Source organism: Talaromyces atroroseus (assembly GCF_001907595.1).
Source record: "Talaromyces atroroseus strain IBT 11181 chromosome Unknown scaffold_4, whole genome shotgun sequence".
In the NCBI taxonomy this organism is placed as follows: Eukaryota; Fungi; Ascomycota; class Eurotiomycetes; order Eurotiales; family Trichocomaceae; genus Talaromyces; species Talaromyces atroroseus.
This window is the reverse complement of record NW_017971436.1, coordinates 1,621,046-1,641,264: the sequence shown is the minus strand read 5'-3', so window position 1 is coordinate 1,641,264 and position 20,219 is coordinate 1,621,046. Positions and strand designations below refer to the sequence as shown.

The window sequence follows — 20,219 nt, the reverse complement described above, 5'->3', positions numbered from 1 at the left end:
CGCTGGTGACGTGACGACTGAAGTTGCGGCCTGAGGAATCAATCACCACGGCTCCTTCCCCCATCCGTCATCGCTTGTCACGACTCACCTTGCTGCATCTTGCACATACTTTTTCTGCAACCCAACTCCTGGGTCCAAGTGCTATTGCTGCCTTCTATTCGGTCGCCGTGGGTGTTCTTGATGCCTTGCTCGCTGCCAGCACAGTGCTTACGTGCCTAGCCCCCATTAGATCGCCTCCCCCGGAGACCGCCTCGCGCACTTCGCCGATCCAGACACAATCCAGCCCTACCCTCTCACGCTCACCACAACAAACCCCCCAAAACCTCCCTCACCTCACCCACCGCAGAATGTGGCTGTTGCTCATTTGCCCATCTCTGCAGATACCCTGAAAGACCGACGAATGCACCCGTTGCTTTGGGCGCCTACGCATTACACACAATCCGCCAGTCACGGCGTCCGTAACCTGCGTGTTCGACGTCTTGCCTTGCTTGCCTGACTACACTGTGTATTTCCCCTTCACACGCAAGAATCTGATTCGTGTCGGATGATCGCACTCGCATCGTCTCCTCGCGCCTCTTCTCTCTCCTCTCCTGCTCGCCATGCCATCCAATGAATCCTCCTCGCCGGCCAGTAGGCCTACCCAAAAATCCTCTCGGGCGAGTCCTTCTCCAGGAACCGGACGCAGCAGTCCTTCTATCGACGGTGACACAAAGAATGGCCTCTTACGTCTAAACGGCTCATCCATGTCCGTAGCGCCTCGATTACCAACCCCTGTGAACTTATCCGCGTCCGCGTCAGCGAATAATTCCAACACCTCCTCGCGCGAATCCTCTCCAGTCCGCCTCAGTTCTCGCATAGTGAGTAGCAACCATCAGACCACCGCGAACCGCTCTCTCTCGCGACACAACCATAGTGCAAGCCCCAGCCCCAGTCGTGGCGTCAGTGGCACAGGAACTACCTCCACTCCTACGACCGTCTCCTCAACCCTGTCCCCGGCCGCCGTGCAAAAGGCATTTGCACAACTCAACAAACCCGACCTACAGCACTCGGCTACTGCCTCCGCTGCTGCTGACAAAAACATCGATGTCTCGGATTCCGATCGCTCGAGTATGCCACCGCCTCGCACCTCTAGACGGCGGAGCTCGATTACCAATGGCTCAAGGAGTCCTTCACTAAGCAGTAGTACTAATAAACGGCTGGAAACTACTGCCACTACTACTACAGAGCCCCTCGCCAATATATCAACAAAGAGATCATCTGTAAGCCCGGAAGAAGGTCGGGTGTCCCCGGTCAAGACAGCATATGAAGATGGCGAACTCAATTCTCGTCGTCCATCCGGAAGGGTCACCGGCCCCCCGGGGACCACGTTAGAGACTGTGCAAGAATCTAGCGTGCCGTCAACACCCATATCGAAGCCAGCGAGTTCCACGCTCATCGAAAATGCACAGTTCAAATCCACCGATGCTGCCCAACAGGCAGTAGATAGCGGGAGTGAAAGTGGTGGAAACAAAAGTTCAGAGTCGAAGGAAGAAAAGCGGAGGTCTTCTACTTCCCGACCTTCTGGTGTTATCCTCCCACAAAAATCTTTTACCTCGCTCAATAGCGGCCGAGGAAAACCAAGTGACGGTTCGGTGCGAAATATGATCGTTGAGACTGAAACCGTTAGTTCGATTCCACAGGTGTCTCTAGGGGTTGGTGCGGGAGAACGGGGCAATTCAGGTCGCAATGATCAAGGGGGAACTGTTAGGATGAAGCCAAGTGTAGAAACTATTCGTCCTAAAAAGGAAAAGAAAAAGACCACCCGCAAGCCAACAAATGTTCCTGGCACCGCGTCCTCAAAAGCCGACATCTTTGAAGCCAAGGTTGCCAGCGCGATCGACGATGCAGATGTTTCTGACTCTGATGAAACGTTTGTTTACGAGTCAAATCCCCCGGAGCCTCTCCCAGGCCGACATCGCTATCATTCGCGAACGCCTAGTGCAACGTCCATGGCAAGCCAAGCCGAGCAATTCGCGGGTCGTGCTCGGCTTCCCGGCAGGGATGCTAACGGCGTAACGGTTAAGCGCAGTATGAAATTCACGAATCACAATTCTAATATTGATAGTGACATGGGCGATATGGATCAACGGAGTGTTAGCGGCAGGGGTGATGCCAATGGTCATTCGGGTCGGCACTATCACATTGGCCGTCATGGGAGAGGTGGTGCATATCCGTCGCTTTTTGACAGTGATTCTCCATTTCCCCAGTCTCAACCACCTCGTTCTCCTCGCCATTACATTAGTAGCGGATTTCGGCAGAGTCGGCGAGGAAACGGCCCACGCGCTCATCCAAATTATCAAACTCTTCGTGGGCCGAAGAGCATGAGTGATGATTATCCGGATGACTTTGATGCTGACGGTGCTGACGACGAGCGGACCCCTTTGGTGAGTTCGATTCGACATTCTCGGAATCGAAATGGTCGCCGTCCAGGTAGTGCGAGCATGCGGCAGTTGGAATATCTCGAGCATCGCCAACGAACTTGCTTTTCTCTTTATGGAGGGTGTATGGTTGCATCACTTCTAATATTGATTCTCGTCGGCGGTGCAGCGACATTCCTTGTTGCCTTAATGCGGCCTCTAGTTGACGTACAAGTGATCAAGCTCTCGAATGTACTTGCTTCAGAGCAAGAAATTATGCTAGACGTACGAGTTAGCGCTGTTAACCCCAATATCTTTCCCATCTCCATCGCGGACATGGACGTCGATATATTTGCGCGAAGTCGATATGTCGGTAGCGACAAGTTTTGGCGCGAACATGGCTCAGAGTCGTTAGATTTTCCTCGTATTGAGCGCAGCAAGCTCCGCGCTAGACTGGCTCAACTGGTTCGATTACCTTTGTTGGCCGAGTCTGAGGAAGAGCGAGAGTCCCCATCCCCCGGACTTCACACTTTGGACGGTGTTGATCACGGCACAGACCCAATAGACGATCCGTCCGGTGATGCTCAGAAGATGCTACTAGGCAGAGTTTTTAATTTTGATTCACCTGTCATCCTCGATCCTTCACCCTGGAGGCGCGTTCCCTCCGATTCTATTGGAGAAATACGTCTGACCAAACCAGGAAATAAGACTGGAGAGGGCGGAACTGAGCGCTGGGAACGAGTCTTGCAGCATCCTTTCGAGTTGATCGTCCGTGGCGTTTTCAAATATTCGCTGCCGTTAACATCAAGCGTCCGGTCGGCGTCGATTAATGCCAAAGTTCAAGTTCTGCCAGACGAAGATGGCGCTGGTGACGGCAATAGCGATGACGGCAGCAATCCGAGCACACCTAGTAATGATACAGTGGGCATCAATGCAATCGAAGCTGCTCCGGATCCAGCGATAGGCGAGCGTTCTATTCTCGTCAGTCGACAATCCTGATCATGAGCCACAAAGCAATCACGACCGCCATAAGATTCTAATTGAATAACTATGTACAAAATACGACCTTTTCTTATTACATTTTTTATTTCAAACTCTTGCATCTTTTATCAATCATCTTTTTTACTTTTGATGTGTTTCTACGAATACCCCCTTCGCGTTGCATGGAGCGTGTACGGAAAGGAATATACGAAATTTTCACCCTTCATATTATTTTCATTAAACGAGCGCGGCGATAATACAAGGAACGAAGAAAAAGCGCAAGCCAACACAATATGACAGTCATTGCATTTCCCATTCCATTTTCTCTGAATGAATACATTCGAGGAAAGGAAACCAAACGAAATTAGGCACTCATTGAAATCATTTCCTTACCTGTTTCCTTTTTCCCCCACCCCTTTCGGAATGTTTTCCCCTTCTCGTGTCTTGTTTTAGACAATTAGTGATGATTAACGATGATGTATGAGACCATGAGAACCAGACAATACAAAAATTATTCTTGCTTTACACTCATAACCAATTGCATACATCCATAGATACTAGTGATCCTTGGAGTACTAATCACTACTCCGCATCAGACATTGACTCTACAATACCACTTTTAATAGAATAGATACCATCGTTGGCAGTAAATGATTCAGTCCTTGGTTAGGCAATTAGATCCCACATAACCTCCCAGAAAAATAAAAAGGCAATAAGACATCCAAGAAGTGAATATCATCCAAACTCCATCACAGTTAATCCGTGCTCCATGCGACTAAATAGCAAAACCAAAATTCCTATATGTCTCTATACCTGTATATAAATCAAATGAATAAAGGAATTATACAATTCGATACACCCTCTTAGCGACCAAGAACGAAACAACGCCGAAAAATACGAGACCGGCGGTTACTGTAAATCCAGAGGTTAGGTTGTCTTAACACATACCTGTATCTAGGTTAGGAGAACTTACTTGACCAGAACCAATACAGATTATCGACTTCTTGACCAGGCACTTTCACATTCATGCCCCACATGCCACAGATAATGTTCATGGGTAGGACGATGGTACCCAATACGGTTAACTTGCCCAGCACGTCTGCTGTGCGTTCTTGTCGTTCGTTCATCAATATGTTGATTTGGGCAAGGTAGTTGGAGTGTGCGCGAGAGAGTAGTCTGCGATCAATATCGTCTGTCAGTGTTTGCATCTAGAGAAAGGAAGACAGGAGAAAAGTGGACTCACGTTTCGTAATGTGTAAGATTGCTAGTCATGGTCATGATATGATCTTGAATGTCGCCAAGATATAGGCCAATCTCCGATTTGGGCGCAACTTCCCATTGCTCATTGCATCGTTTTGCAAACCCTTTGATGACGTCCGCCTTATTGCTAAGGAGACGGTACATACCCATCACTTTTTTCCGGCATTCACCCACTCGCCGTAGCATCTCGCCCGGGGCTATTGAAGTGGTAGATGCGGTGTCATTATTATTATTGTTTGAGGAGGAGGAGGGAGAGTCCCCATTGCTTCCTGAGTAGTCGAGTGTGTGCATTCGCATAATCGTGTCGTCGACTTCGTCGACCTCATTCTCAATTCCCTGAATAAGCGGGCCGAATACATCTGTGATGTCGTCGATCAACGCGTATGAGATCCAGTCTGAGCTTAGTATGAGATAGTCTCGTAGCTGTCGAATGCGGCGACGGACATTGGCAGGGTGCGGTGTTTGCGAGAAGTGAAAACTTAGACAGCCTTCGCGAAACACGACTACGTACATATTGACAGGCGCGAGGTAGTTTTCACTATTGGGGTCCTGCTCAAAGGTGCGGTAATTTAGGAAATAATAGTCCCGGAAGAGCTCTACTTTCTCGCGAGCTTCCTGCATCATGATGTCTTCTGCTGTTAATGCGTGGACCCCGAATGCTTTGGCGATTACGCGCATTTCAGCATCTGTTGGACAGAGTACATCCAGCCACCATGTCGGCCGTGGCCCATAGCGTTTGGGTTTTGAATTCGCCATATTCAACATCTCGATCTCGGAGCGGGGGTTGAGAAGAGACTGGAATCCACTTTCTCGGCGATTTTCACGCACAGGGGTGTTTGTACCGCGGCTCGTGTTGTTATTCTCATTATTCAAGCTCGGGGTAGAACGGTGTTGGCTAGAATTATGGTTCTGGTTGTTGCCGTTGCCATTAGAAGGAGGCTCATACAAAGATATCAAGTCCTCTTCATCCGATGATGAGTCTTCCAATTCTGGAGGATCTGGAATGAAAAGTTCCCGGAACCCTCCTCCGGGCTGAACAAGTTCAGATATGGTCTGAGCATGTATTGTGCTCTGAAAGTCCTCGTTAAAGTAAGTAAATCGATATGGAGCATCCTCTTCTTCACGCCGCCAGTCAACGTATTGAGGCCGCAACCGGCCTCCGACTAGAACAGGCTCGCTGATCTTCTTCACACGATACTCAAGGCTACGATCCTCCTTTTCTTCACGACTCCACTCCTCCAAGACAGAAAGGTCTGGCCATTCTTGCCTTCTTCGGCGTCTTCGATCTCCAGTTTCCGAATCACGAATCTGGCGTTGAAAATCTTCCGCCATCTCTGATGGGAAGCACACATCTTCCTCCACAGGAAGCGCAATAGTCCGCCGCCGGCGTAAAGCTTCCGAAGACGATGTACGAGGCGAAGGAGGCGCTGAGCTTCTGGGTATTGTTGTTCCGGAGACCCCTCCCTCCATATTAATGACTGCATCGCGGAGTAGATCTACAGAGCTACGGCGCGCTTCTGGGAATTCTACTCCGGTGACCATGGCGTCGTCGTAGCCCATATCCGTGACACCTGCTTTGGGACTCCCCGGGACAGACGGGGGATTGTTCACGTCATATTCCTGAGATGCGGTAGTATCCTCGGATAATTTGCGATGTTTCATAGATCCAGTGTAGGGCGATGCTCTTGTGTCCGTACCGTAGGCGAGCTTTCCTGGACTAGCAGTTCGCAATGGTGTTAGCAGCGGCGTGCGGTCAGTCACGCGTCTGTCATTTCCCAACGTATCTCCTTCAATTCCTTCTGTATCGAACCGGTGCTGCGTGTATCTGAGCCCCGAACGCTGGTGCCCGGGACTCAATCCTTCCACGCTGGGAAAGTACGACCCTCCTCGACTGTAGGATTCGGGGCGGAAGGATTGACTGAGACGACTGTCACGTCGTGGCCGCATCATGGGTTGGTCTCTTTGATTCCACAAACAAACATTAGTCCATTTTAGTGATGAGATAAACCACAACAAGGCCGGTCGCTTACCGATGATCCAACAATGCCTCGCTCTCCAAGCTCGTATTACTCAAGTTCCTACCTCTGTAGAATGGGACCCGCTCTTGTAATTCATCAGGATTTGTGCGCGCCAGTCCCCCAGGGAGTTCGGTCACGATTGGACCCGAAGCTTCAGAGGCAATGAACGATTGCCTGCGATTGCGCCGTCTGCGATTGCGGTTCTTCTTCTTGGACTTTGTAGCGGTGGCGCTTCTTGACCCCTGCTGGTCTCTCATGGGTTGGGCTGGCGTCGAAGGATTCTGAGCTGGATTTGTAGCCATTCTCAAATATTGTGATTTCAGCTATAACATGTCAGATAGGCGACAGCGTGGCTGTCCTCGTGATCAGCCTTCGAGATCCAGGGCGCCGCCCTGCTTGCTCAAGCTATGGGGGGGCAGCGGGGACTTATCTCGGTATTATTCTAAGACGATTGGACAGAGCCTATTGTATCGTGTCGAGAGCTGTGGATTGAGATGAGGGGAGAAGATGCGTCAACATGCAGGCATGCTGGCCGGCACTGGCAGGTTACCGCGCCAATGTGGCGGATGACGTCGATAAAAAAGATGCGACTCGGAAGAATTCTCGGTCTGGCTTGGTCCAGTCCGAATCCACGACTAAACCGAGCCTTGTAGAGGAAGCACACAGGGCGATACACTAGAGAAACAATAATGTATCAAGGTAAATCAGCTTGGCGGTGATGTTGCATGGGGAGGAAAAGATTTGGGCGATGCAAGCAGCGAAGCCCGAGAGCACAGACGCCGGCCAAGACTCTCACCGAGCCGCTTGCTATATATTTTTACTTTGCACGGGAATAGACAAATTAACGTCTCTTGGATTTGTACAGACATCTCTAAAAGTCATGAAATTCGTAAGTCATGTCCACATACATACAAACACCATTTTTTTGCCCCGCTAAAAAATCCAGGAAAGCGGAAGGAAAAGGACTTCGCTCGAAATCAAAAGGTAACTAGCACATGAAATAAACAAAACAAAACAAAACAACAACTATACAAAGTATGTGCATCACTCCTCCCAAGGCTTTCATTCGAATATACGTGTGCCCTGGCGCCAGAGAAAAACCCCCAAAATTAGAAGTTGTAAGGAATAAAAGCAGCCCACGTCAACCAGTTCTCGATAATAACGGCCCAAGTGTGACGCCTTGGGACCGAAACTGTCGTTTGACTGGGCTTTTCGATCAAGTCGGACGAGTCATGGTGGGCAAGAAAGCAAGCAGAAACAGATATCCACCTTGTTGCGCCAGCAGAAAGTAAATCAAGAATAAGAAAAAGGAGAATAAAAATCCAGAGAAGAGGAGAATACGTATGTTAGAACATATTTCCCATGTCAACGGAAGGAACGACGCTTGATACGGAACGATTCCCGAGGGCAGACATGCGATCTCGTTCGCGTGGCCTTTCATTATCTGGCCAGGCCACAAGAACCTGGGCTGGGCAAACAACAATCTCTTCATCGCCATCCCCCAAGTCGGTGCCCTTTTTCACAACGAGGGGAAATAGTACTAGGCGGACAGCCGTGCCTTGGGCCTCAAGCGCCTCATTGGAGCTGTACAGCCCGCTGCGCTCATTCATCAAGGAGGCATTAAAGCTGACCTGCCGAGCCAAGTCGCCTTGGGAGTCGAATTCAGGCTGCAATGGCGGCAGCATCACATACTCGGCACGTTGAGTTCTCATCTCGATAGATAGATTGGCTGCTCGCCGGAGTACCCCACGTAGAGACTCAAGGAGCTGGCTTTGAGCGGATTGGGGAGGAGGAAGAAGTTGAGACAAAGTCTCCATGATTTCCAAAGCAACAGCTTCTGTATCTTTCACACGCTGTTCCGCAAACGATGGGCGTTTGGCGAGAAGGGTTAATGTCAGGGCGCGCCAGTGAGCTACAGCTCGTCGAGGTCCAATATCTGAAAGCTGCTTTTCGAGCGCCTTTAGTTTCTGTCTTTGATCACGGTCCATACCAAACAAGTATCTTGTAAAGATATATTCCCAGATCATGGCCATCACGACAGCAACAAAGACATCACGCCGACGTACCCGGTCAGACAGGATTGTATCGACATCTGAACCGTCCAAGATGGCATTGTCGAACCGGTCCGCAACAACGGTATTACGCACTTCGGCTAAGGGGCGGCAACGACGCAAGTCGGAATGTTTGGAGAACCGTAGGACCCATTGCTGTACATGTTGGCATAGACGCTGGCAGGCATTGTCGAAATAGTCTTCATCGTGGATGGAAAGCACATCATCTGCGGTTGCGGAAACAATTTGTTGCTGCAATTCTTGTACTGTTTGGCGAGCAGCAGCAAGCTCATCACGCAATTGACGAAGTTCCGCGTCCTTTTCTGCCAGAGCACCACCAATCTGATCACGCACAATGCTCTCCATGCCCGTTGCGAGTTCGAGCTGGCGTGTACGGAGGCCATCAACTTCTCGGGCATGCGATGCAGTTAATTCGACGTGGGTCGCGTTCAACGTTTCATTCTCTTGTGTTAGCCTTTGCACTTCGCTTTGCATCCATTCCAGCGAGCTTGTCAAGCGAGAAATCTCGGCTTCTTTATCCCTCAAGTCGGCATTGCTGCTGTTGAGCGCTTGGTCGCTTTTGCGACGAGCAACCCCCGCTCGGGACAATTTATGCTCGGCTTCATCCTTGGCAGCAGCCAGCAGACGGTTCTCAGAAATTAATTGATCAAGCCTCAATTCGAGTTCTTGAAGATGTTGCATGCTCTGGCGACGTCTAACGCTAGGCGGTCGGGTCGGCGACCGCGGCGAGTTCGGAGTCTCGCCCCATGCCTCCTGTACGCGCAGCGAGGTTAGTCGCGGATGACTGAGCATTTACAAAGAAGGGCTGAACGCAACGAACGCATCAAAAAGCCAAAACAAAAATCATACGCATTCGCAAAGCGACTAATTCAATCAGCGGCACTTACGTAGACATCAGTCATGCCTCGAACAGGGCGTTTGCCCTTATCGGTAACGGGATCGTAGGTAGAGGAAGAAGGAATGTTCTCCAAATGTTGGCGGTCAAGGTCGTCGTCGTCGTCTTCTGTTCGCTGTGGATCGGATGGTGGCTGGGAGCGGTCCGTTGCCGAGGGAGCGGCCCACCCCGCCTCTTGGCGCCCAGCACTCTTAGTCTTCTTATCGTGCTCTTCAGCCCTAGGCCAATCTTGATCGTCAGTAGCGCCAAATTGGTTGTCTGGTGAAGCCACTGCTCGAAGATCAGCACTAATACTGCGATTGGCTTTTCGGAGTGACCGCATGCTTCTGGCGCTGCTGCGACTATCTGGTCGCTCGAGGATATATGGTCCTTCGCCCATCACAAGTCTTGGAGATGGCGATGACACATAGGGGCCATCGTGTTCTTTAATTGGGTCGAGGGGCGTCCGAGGTGGTGAGATATCCACATGCTCAGCGCGCAGAGGCTGGGGAGACTGGCTGCTTGTTCGTTTTGTCGGAGTAACTTCATCATCCAGTTGCCAACCGTGTGTATGGCCCGTGTGGTGGCCGTGAATCGACTTTGTACGGTGCAGAGAGCCACTCGAGTGCTGTAAGCGAATTGTCGGTGAAGAAGCCCTTTTCGTAACGTCCGGAGTAGGTGCTAGTCTAGTTGATGGGGAGGAGTCGAAGAGCAAAGAGGATGACCGGTCCTTCGGGGCCGATTCTGTCTCAGGTGCGGCATGTTCGTGAGCTGAAACGTGAGCTTGCCCGGCTGCCGTCGTGGTGTTGAGTATCTCGTCTGAAAATTGGGCCTCGGGAGGCGGTTGGCTGCGCTCCTCGACAGTAATAACCTCAGTGGCTTGCTTCTCATGTGATTTTGGGGAAGGTCGCCGATATGTAACTCTCTCCAGACCTGGAAAGATACTTGCGATTTTATTTGTTGTGCTTCTTCCCCTTGTAGTTTCGAAGCTCGCATCTGCTGTCTCCAGAGATCTTCCAGTATCGTTTAATGAATCACTCTGCTTGTAGACACCAGCCAGATTTTTTGTTCCCGTCATCTCTTCGGTAGATTCAATACCCGTAGTATTGTCATTTTCAGAACTTGGCTTTGGTGCAGCACTGGAAGGAAGAAAGCCTGCAGCTGCCATAGCAGCTTCTACTGCAATATCCACGTCTTCTCTTTGATTGCTGGTGGCTTGAGCTCCACCCGCAGTAACTTTGTCAGCTCCAAGGTCTCTCGCTTCATTTCGAACTTCTTCAGCAGGAAAGTCATCGGTTATTGATACCGGTTCCTGTTTCGGCTGTTCAAGTTCTGGCTCTTCCTCGTTGAGTGCCCGCTTTTTCTCACCAAGCTTCTCGCCAGAGTCGTGGCTAGGCTCGACCAAAGGCCAGGACAGTAACTTCTCCTCCACTGGTTCAGTGAGCTGAGATTCAATATTATAATTTTCTATGCCTGCCGATATCTCAACGTCACCACCATCCTGGGTTTCAACGGTCTCTTCTAAATTGTCGTTTTCTCGTTGAGGATGTCTCTTGTCTTTCTTGCTTTTTTTGCCTTTTTGTTCCTGGGACGATTGCCGTGAAACTGAATTTTCGGGCCCAGGAGGATCTCCAAAGAGGGAAGCTGCAACGTCGAGGTCTGCTTCCTTCTCTAACGCTCGTGCCCGCGTCGCGGCTTCTTCAGTGACAGGACCGCGATCATAATCTTGCTCCTCGGTGATGATAGGAATCGTCTCGGGATTATCCAATTGACCACCAATACCAACAGAGTCAACCCCCATCCCCTGACTTCCCTGCACATCTTCTGTCGTACGCTTTTTCTTTTTTCTCTTTTCCTTTTTAGACAGGTTTCGTGCAAATGGCTCCTCCTGAGAGGGTGTATGCTCAACATCGACTTCCGCAACCTGCTGCTCTTTGACGTCCACAGTAGGCTCATCAAGAATTTGCCCCTGCTCCGCAGGTTGGTCATTAACCCAGGGAGATTCACTACTGACAGCTGGTGTATTATCGACATTCTCCTCCACAGCTTCAACAAGTTGTCTAGTATTGATTTTTTCTGTATATTCATTTGTAATGGGACCAGCAGTTGGCTCCTCTTCGTCGATTTCAACAGCCTTCTTGCCCTTTTTCAGCTTTTTCTTTTCTTTTTTGGTTAGATTGCGACTTGGAGGAGACTCGGAGACTGCTGACACCTCATTATCAGGGTGTTCCTTCGGGACAACTTCATTGTGGTGAGGAGCCTCAACGACGATCAGATCTTTCGCATCGTCCTTGCCGTGTACATCTGATGTGACAGTTGTATCTTCTTGTAACTGGTTCTCATTATTGTCCACGGATAGCTCCTTCTGGTTGAATAGATCACCAGAGGCATTAGCTGGGCCATGGTCTGCATTCGCTGCACACCTTTCATCAACAGATTCACCAAAGTCCGCAAATGAGTACGTATCTGCCTTCTTTTTCTTCTTGCCTTTCTTCTTGCTGCTGCCTACGTGCTCAAGCCCTTTCTCCGCGCCGAGGTCTCGTGGTGATTCTGAGACTGCAAGAACATCTTGAGCAAACGAGCTTCCTGGCTCTCCAACTTGTTCTTTGTTCACATATGGCAAGACCTGGGAATCGGAGCCATCATCTGCTACCATTGATTTCTTCATAGAACTATCTTCCTCGGTGATCAAAGACTCGTCAATTTTCTTTTGCCTGCCCTTGTCCCCCTTGCCAGTCTTTGTGGTGGTAATATCCGCATCCTCTGCCTCTGGATCAATAGGTTGTAAATAAACAGTCGGTTGTTCTGTTGCTTCTATACTCTCTTTTTCAAAAATCGGAGGTTGATTTTCAGGAAGAGTGCTAGTGGTCACAAATTCGCCGCTCTGAATGTCATCTTCGGAAGGGCGCGGCTGGTCGTTATCTTCGTGGTTATTAGAAGTCGGGGAAGGAACCGGGGAGCGAAATTCTTCTGTCTGAGATTGTACCTGCGGAGACACCATGTTATCAGTCCAATCGAAATCTTTCTCTTTCTTGTCGGTGTGTGTCTCGTCGGAAGACTGAAAAGTTTCTTTACCGTCGACTTCAACAAGCGTCTCCTGCGGTGCTGATTCAATTCCATGTAGCTCCGGGTTAGAATCAATGTTCTCGGTTGCAGGATATAGTGATGTTTCTTTGACGGCTTCAGCATTATCAATCTCCCCAGCTTCGTCCAATTTCGGCTCGTTCTCGGTGGCGGCTTGAATAACATCTTCCTCCCAGTTTACTGATTGTCTTTTATTTTTCTTGCCCTTCTTCTTTCCAGCCACCACAACCTCATTTTGCCGCGCTTCCTTCAGGTTTTGTTCATCATCCTTAACTGGTTGTAAAGTGGGCACCGAGACGTCTACGGTCTCATCCACTCGAGCAGGATCCAGTTCCGATATTGACAAATCCAGTGTGCGACTGTTTTTTGCCTCCTCTTTCCTTTTCTCCTTTGCAGTGAGGGGCTTGGGTGTTTCTGCAGCGCTGGAATCTTGCATCTCCGCGTCCGGATCTCTAGGGTGTATACTCTCATGCTCTGGCAATCCTCTTTCCTGCTGCCCCTGACCTTCATCGGTAGGCACTTCCTCGAAGGGCTTCTCTTCTCTGAGTGGATCTACAAGAGCGTTCTCATAGGAACCCTCTACTGTAGGAGTAATAGCCAAAGGATCTTGCTGTTCACTTGATATACGTGGAGCCTCGTCTAACGCCATTAGATCGCGCTTCTTCTTTTTCTTGGATTTCTTGGACGGGCGACGCGATATTTCATTACCATCTTCTATTGATTCCGTATTTTCCTTTGTGTCTATCGCTGCATCGAGACCAGCAGTTTTCACGGGCTCGACGATTTCTCGCTGAATGGTCTCTATAGGCTCATCAGAATCAGCAAGTTCCGGCTCCGTCAATGTTGCAACTTCAGTAGGCTCTGTAACTTCCGCACCCCGCTCGGAAGAATTCGGCTCTGTAACGACTGAAGATATCAAGGAACCACGCTCCATGTTTTTGACTGGCATTTGGAAGTCCGCCTGGAGCGCATTCTCGGCAGGTTCTGAGGATTGAAGTTCGATGGGCTCCTCAGGTTGTGGACTAGTCAGCTCGCTGGTTTCGACTGCTGGAGGATCTATGGATTCGGTAATTTCTTCAGTAAGTCCCATGGCTTTGATGGCCTCAGTTGCCTCAGTTAACTCTGGTTCTTTGGGTTCGTCGGACGCTTTGAGTGCGGCGGTCACTGCAGGCTCGGCTGCCTTTGCATCATCAGAAGTAGAATTAACATTTATTATGGGCCCTGAAAATTCCCCAGACTCGGTAGGCTCTGGAACGTCTACAGATGCGGCTGGTTCGCCAGTGACAGTGCCCTGCGGCTTTTCTGGCTCCGGCACAGGCTCAGCATCCCACGGAAAAGGCTCATCCTTTGACTTATTCTTCTTGTCCTTTTTCTTCTTTGACTTGCCAGCTTTGGACTTTAAATCCTCGCCTTCGAGGTTTTCCGGCTGCTGTAATGGTAATGACTCCTTCAGGACAATTTCTTGGAGCTGCAAATCAGCAATATCATCCTTTTTTTGCTCTTCCTTAGTTTTCGTAGTATCTTCGACGGCAGGACTACTAGACTCAACAGGCGTGGCAATCTCAGGGACGTCAGCTGACGCATCACGTGCACCTTCTTCCTGGGCAGCTACTAGTTGAATTGATTGGCGATTCTTCTTGTCCTTCTTGGATTTTGAGATTTCTTGAAGCGCACCGTCTTCAGGGATAGTGGCAGCCATGGCCTCTTCTGCAGGAGTTTCTGAAATGCCAATTTCTGTATTAGGGACTTCTTCCGCGTCTGCACCCTTAGCAGAGGGAACGGCATCGAGTTCTGTGATATTCTCGTTGTCGGGATTATTGTTATATAGCTCATCATCCAAAGAAGGAGCTGCGACCTTTTTCTTTTTCTTATCCTTCTTTTTCTTCGACTTTGACTCCTGAGTCGATCCATCCTCTTTCGTAATGTCGACAGCCTTGGCGATTTCTTCTGCAGGGGCTCCTGGAGGTTGAGGATCCGTACTGTAATCATGTACTTTGACTTCCATTTTTACTTCATCCGCATTAGATTGCTCTGAAACTTCAGCGGCTGGGGGTTCAACAAGCTCCGTGGAGTATTCGATGGCAGGTTTATCAGGTTGTTCTTCCTCCAATCGAAGAGATTCTGCTGCCTTCTTCTTTTTCTTGTCTTTCTTTTTCTTTGCTTTTGAAGTCTCTTGAACCTGGCTGCTGTCTTGCACAACATCAACCGTTTGCTTTTCTTCTGCTGGAATCTCTGCAGCAGTCTCCGCCAATATCTCTTGAGGATGAGACTCTGCGCCAGTATCTTCCACGACATTAACAGGAGTCCGTCCATCTGGAGTAGGCTCTTTAGCCGATACCGATTCAATTTGTTCTGGTTCCTCAGGAGTAACAATTTCAACACTCTTTTTAGTGTCCTCTGTTACAGGTCTGTCAGACAGTTTGTCTGCCATCAGAAGAGCCTCCATTGCTTTTTTCTTTTTCTTGTCTTTCTTCTTCTTGGACTTCGAAGTCTCAGCGGACAAGCTATTGTCTTCTGCATTGTCTATGGGCTTAGATTCTTCTGCAGGAGCATCTGTGGGAGCGTCTGTGGGAGCGTCTGCTGGAGACTCTGGAGATTGGGACTCTTCTGTAACATTATCCCTTTTTTGTTCATCTAGGCTAGGCTGCCCAATGGATATGGACTCAACCTGTTCTAGATTTTCCGAAGATACAGCCTCAGGGGTCTCGGTGCCATCGCCATTATTAGACCTAAAATTCGGTTCTTCATCCACCGTGAGAGTTGCTATTGTTGCTGCTGCGTCTTTCTCTTTATCTTCCTTCGTCTTGGAGTTTGAGGTTTCGAGATCCCATGGGCCATCTTTGCCAATATCAACGGTCTTGGCCTCTTCTGTAGGGGGTTCCAAAACTTGAGACTTTGGACTATCTTCCTTGACATCCTCTGTCTTCGGGTCAATCAAATTGAACTGCTCAGTCGGCATTAATCCTTCCGGTTCTGGATCCTGGGAGATCGTAGCTTCAACAGGCTCGGTGGGATTTTCATTGACATGGTTATCAAATGGTTCATCGTCCCCTGGGAGAGCTTCAGCTGCCTTCTTTTTCTTGTCTTTTTTCTTGTCTTTCTTGCGCTTGGCCTTCGAATTTGCCACTTGAAAATCCTCCGTTTCGGCTAAAGTGGGTTTCACGGCGCTACCAGTCTGAGATGGTACAAGTTCTTGCGCCGTGGACTGATCATCAGGGTTCTCATTTTCTTCCCTTTGCAACTCAGGTTGTGATAAAGCCAGATCTTTCGTTTGATCTCCTTGATCTGAGATCTCCTGGGCTTTCATAATAGAACCTTCATCAGAAACGGCAGTAGGCGGCTCAGTCTGTGTAGGAGATTCGGCATCTACGACAAAAGGTGAAACAATTGTATCAGTAGACGTTGGCAAGTCAGCGCTTGCTTCCGTGGGCACTGCAGCTTCTACGAGTGTGATTTCAGGGTCCGCAGGTGCGAACGGCTCAGGTTCTGTGGGTATTGGCGTCGTTGCTACAATTGGTGGTAATGAAGACTCGACGAGGGCGGTTGATTCTTGCTCGGGGGCGCCGGATTTTTCGGGTTCTACAGGAGTCGATGACCCAGTTTCTGTAATCTCAGTAGTTATCTCAGGCTCTTCGACCAAGGAAAGTCGCTTGTTCTTCTTGTTCTTCTTTTTCTTAGACTTCGCAGCCGCAAAGGACGCCGGTTTGGAGGTTTCTTCGTGGGAAAAGGGAACTTTCTCTTCTTTGACTGCGGAGTCTGCCACTTCAATTGCTTCCACTGACTGCTTGTCGGATGAACCAGCCGGCTGCTCAAGGAGGGGTGCCTCGGACAGACCAGGATCGATGGAAACGTGAGCAATATTTGATGTCTCGGGTTCAACAATCTCCCCAGCTTGTGCCGGTCTAGCAACCAACGATTCATCTAGCTGGACTGGTTCTCTAATTTCTGCTGATTCATCGTGAAGTTCACCTTCCACACCTGTTTCTGGCACAACCGAAAAACCTGGAGCTATCAATGCCTCTTGATCCCCAGAAATTACCGCAACATCTGGGTTTTGTGAGACCTCTGTTTGGGCGCACAAGACGTCTGGTTCTAGTTTTGGGTCTTCAACGTGAATTTCTTCCGTTTCCTTGGATTGAGTATCGATGTCATGTGATTGGGAGGCTTCAGGATCAGCAGAGCTGCTGAACGGTTCCAGACCAACGACGTCCTGATTTTTGTCCATAGTTGCCTCCCCACCTTGAGCAATTGCAGGTTCTACAGATGCAGCAATCGCGGCACTTTCAGACTGGGCTTGAGAAGTAGCGAAGAGTTCTTGGGGCACTTCGTTGGGACTTTCATCCACAGACAACGACTTCCCCTTTTTTTTCTTTTTTTGTTTCTTGCTCTTCTTGCCTGATTGAGTAAGAGCAGGCTGTTCCTCCTCTTTATCATCAGAGGGCTGCGCCAAAATGACTTCCGAGGACTCAACTGGATCGTCAACGGCAGGAGGCTCGGGGTGAGGCAGAGTTTGATCCTCCTTAATTGAGTCTTCAACACTGATTTGCTGGGGAACTTTAGATGTCTCGGGAAGCTTCCGATTCTCATTCTGCAAAATTTCAGTCTTTTCATCGGGTGGCATCATTTCCGTAGCTTCTTCTTGGGCAGGCGCCTCTTCAGTGACATTGTCAAGCGACCATTGTTGTTGTTCGCTGTCGGGGACATCCGATGGTATCCCAGGTATTTGATCTGTTACTACAACGGCAGAGGTTTGTTCTTCTGCCAATTCGGGCTCCTGAAGAGAATTCATAAGTTTGTCGGGTTCCTCTTTATTGCCCTGTCCATTCTTTCCCTGAGGTACGACAGAAATGCCAGGCCCATTCTCGATGTCCTCTACTTGCTCAGATAGCATGGCCGCACAAGCAATGTCCGAGAATGACTTCCCTGTCTCGTCAAGCGATTGAGGTTCCTCTGTCGTTGAAGGGCCAACTAATTCATCAACAGGGGCTGCGGGTTTGGCCTCAATAGCAGCAGGCTCAGACAAACTCTGTGATTTCTTCTTATTCTTCTTTTTCTTTTTCGGGGATTTGGAAGTTGTCGAAGAAAAATCCTCATCTTCAGGCTCCGCTATCACATGTGGTGCCTGATTATTGGTGTCTTTGATGTCGTGCTCCGCACTGGGGCTAGGTCGTGTATCAGTCTCCGCAGATGCGGTGACCGCCTCTACCTGCTCAGTCTCCACAGTTGACAAGGGTTGTTCGGCCTCACGGATGACATCTTCGGCAACTTCCTTTGTATCATCCATGAGAAGTTGACCACTTGAAGTTCCGGAAACCCATTTGGTCTCTTCGACTTCTGAAGCAGCTTTTTCCTCTATGGGTTTCTTGTCTTCGCTCTCGTTGATTGATTCCGTGGGCTCGGGCCGTTCCGCTGCCGCCTCTGCTTCGGTTTGTCCAGGTGAGTCTAATTCAACAGCAGCAGCAGCAGCAGCAGCAGTCTCTCCCTCATCAATATTATCCTCTGGGTTGAGTCCGAGGTCTTTGCTCTTCTTTTTCTTTTTCTTGTCCTTCTTTTTCTGCTTCTTCGAAGAGGAAGTAGCTTGCGTCGCGGCATCTTCCGTCGCTTCTTCAGCGGCAACATTTGGCTCCTCCATTATGGGTTCTTTTGTCAATGCGACGATATCTCCTACCTTTTCGTCTGGTGGATCATCTGTACTTAGATCAGTTTCATGCTTGGAGATGTTGTGCTGGGTGGATTTCGCATGAGAAATGGCTGGCGTATCAACAGCAGTGGCGACCGCGGCATCAACAATTCCTGCAAGAGTTTCGCCAGATGAATGTACGTCATACTGGGTTTCCTTAGATACATCCGCCTTGTTTTCTGTCGTGGCGAGAGATTGACCAGATGAAGTTGCAGGAACCGCCGAATTGACAACATCGCCGGGGTTTCCAGAGGGTTCTGCATGATCCATGCTTGAGGCTTGTTCCTGTTGTTGGACATGTTCAGTCGAAACACCCTGCAAACCCTCATCAGCGTCGTCCTTCGTGAGCAATTCAGACTCCCCATGTTCAGTCATGGGCAGTTCGTGATCATTAGAGCTTTTTGCATCCTTATCATGACTATCAGAATCAGTGGATACAGCGGCGTCGACAACAGAGGCAAACCCTGCGCCTAGCAAGAACGAGGCCTTTTCATTAGACTTATTGTTCGATTGAACTCCATCCTCCGCAGCAGGCACTAGTTTTTCAAGCTGGATTTCTGTATTCACAGGCAGCTGTTCGAGTGTTTTTTCTATTCCTTTCTCTGCAACATCGGATCCTGCCACGGGTGGTAATTGGTCCATGGATTCGGGAGGCTCTGGTATTTGCGGGTCGTAATATGCACCCAAGTCCTGAAGTAATTCCGATGGAGAATGAAATTCGTATTTTGGTTTTTCCTTCTTGATAGGTGGAGGACCAAACTGCTTGCTGTTGTATGTTTCTGCGGTAGGAGTAGCTTGCTGGGAATTCAAGAAATCATCCTCTTCAGCAGGTAATTGATCTGTGGAGATGCGCAAGTCAACTGGTTTTCGGCCCAGGCTGTACGAAGGTCCACCGCTAATGTCGAAGTCAGCCACCGCGTTCTCATCGTAGGCTGCTCGTAAGTCCTCCACAGAGGCGACTCGAGAAGAAGTCTTGCTGGAAGGTAGTGACGGAAGAGGACCTTCTGGCTCTGCATCAAATTTAGTGGAACTATGGCGCTCCACGAGCCAGAGTGGACGGATCTCGCGAACATTTTTGAATTCGATGGAGTTTGGGCGACGGCTATGCTTTGGTGAGTTAGGAGACTGGCTAGGAGAACTCAGGGAGATGCGCTTGGTCCCGCTAGGAGAAGTAGGTGGTTTCCGAAAATGTAAGGGAACTGCTGTAGGTGAATCGCTGGCTCGCAGCACTGAAAGGCGCCTGGGCTTCGACTTTTGTTCTTCACCAGATCCGGGAGAAGATGGTCGACTTTGTGATCTTGGGGCTAGTTCAAACGTTTTTTCAGCTACGGATGGTGATACTGAGCGGCTTCTAAGACGCTGCTGCACTTGCTGCAGCTCGCTCTCACCACCGCCGTAGGACAAAGCAGTTGACAGCAGTGCTTCTTTAGTAGCGAGCCCCGAAGCACCACCCTCATTGTCGCTATTTGAGCCTCTAAAATTAATATCTAGCGGTGGCATTTCGGGGCGCATTCCTAAAAAAGATTGTTTCTCATCGTCATTATCGTCGGCACTCTCGGTAGCATCATATCGTTCCTATATAGGCAAAAGCAGAAGAAACTTAGCATGTGGTCATTACAGAAAAAATAACGCACCAAAAAAAGCAAAATATCAGCTGCTTATAATGGCAAACAAATAACAATTGTACAGTCATATTTCCTTTAGAAATATCAACTTCGCATGAGACGAGGGACTAGAGATCTACCTTCTCCGATGCATCACGAGCCGAACCGACAATGTCCTCATATTTGTCTCGCCGTCTCTGCTCCCTTCTCCGCCTTCGAGATGATTGACTATCATCATCTCCTTCGTCGT

General features: G+C 49.4%; 3 protein-coding genes across 3 annotated transcripts, besides 1 other annotated feature; 1 reads left to right on the top strand and 2 right to left on the bottom strand.

The window, feature by feature from the left end:
- Window positions 1–599: 599 nt before the first annotated feature.
- Window positions 600–3,395, top strand: UA08_04438 (hypothetical protein; the record flags this gene model as incomplete). Its single annotated transcript, XM_020266760.1, has 1 exon — window positions 600–3,395. One exon carries the CDS (start codon window positions 600–602, stop codon window positions 3,393–3,395), a length of 2,796 nt encoding a protein of 931 aa, XP_020120607.1.
- An 823-nt stretch (window positions 3,396–4,218) lies between these two features.
- Window positions 4,219–6,957, bottom strand: UA08_04437 (hypothetical protein; the record flags this gene model as incomplete). The annotated part of the gene is made up of 4 exons (XM_020266759.1): window positions 4,219–4,289; window positions 4,351–4,553; window positions 4,621–6,597; window positions 6,668–6,957. 4 exons carry the CDS (start codon window positions 6,955–6,957, stop codon window positions 4,219–4,221), a joined length of 2,541 nt encoding a protein of 846 aa, XP_020120608.1.
- A 1,044-nt stretch (window positions 6,958–8,001) lies between these two features.
- On the bottom strand, window positions 8,002–19,940 carry UA08_04436 (hypothetical protein; the record flags this gene model as incomplete). The annotated part of the gene is made up of 3 exons (XM_020266758.1): window positions 8,002–9,480; window positions 9,615–18,035; window positions 18,354–19,940. Coding segments are annotated over 3 exons (11,487 nt in total), but the record flags the coding sequence as incomplete, so codon positions are not given.
- Window positions 18,118–18,186: a repeat region (Identified by RepeatMasker using a combination of RepBase library and repeat library created with RepeatScout).
- Window positions 19,941–20,219: the final 279 nt, after the last annotated feature.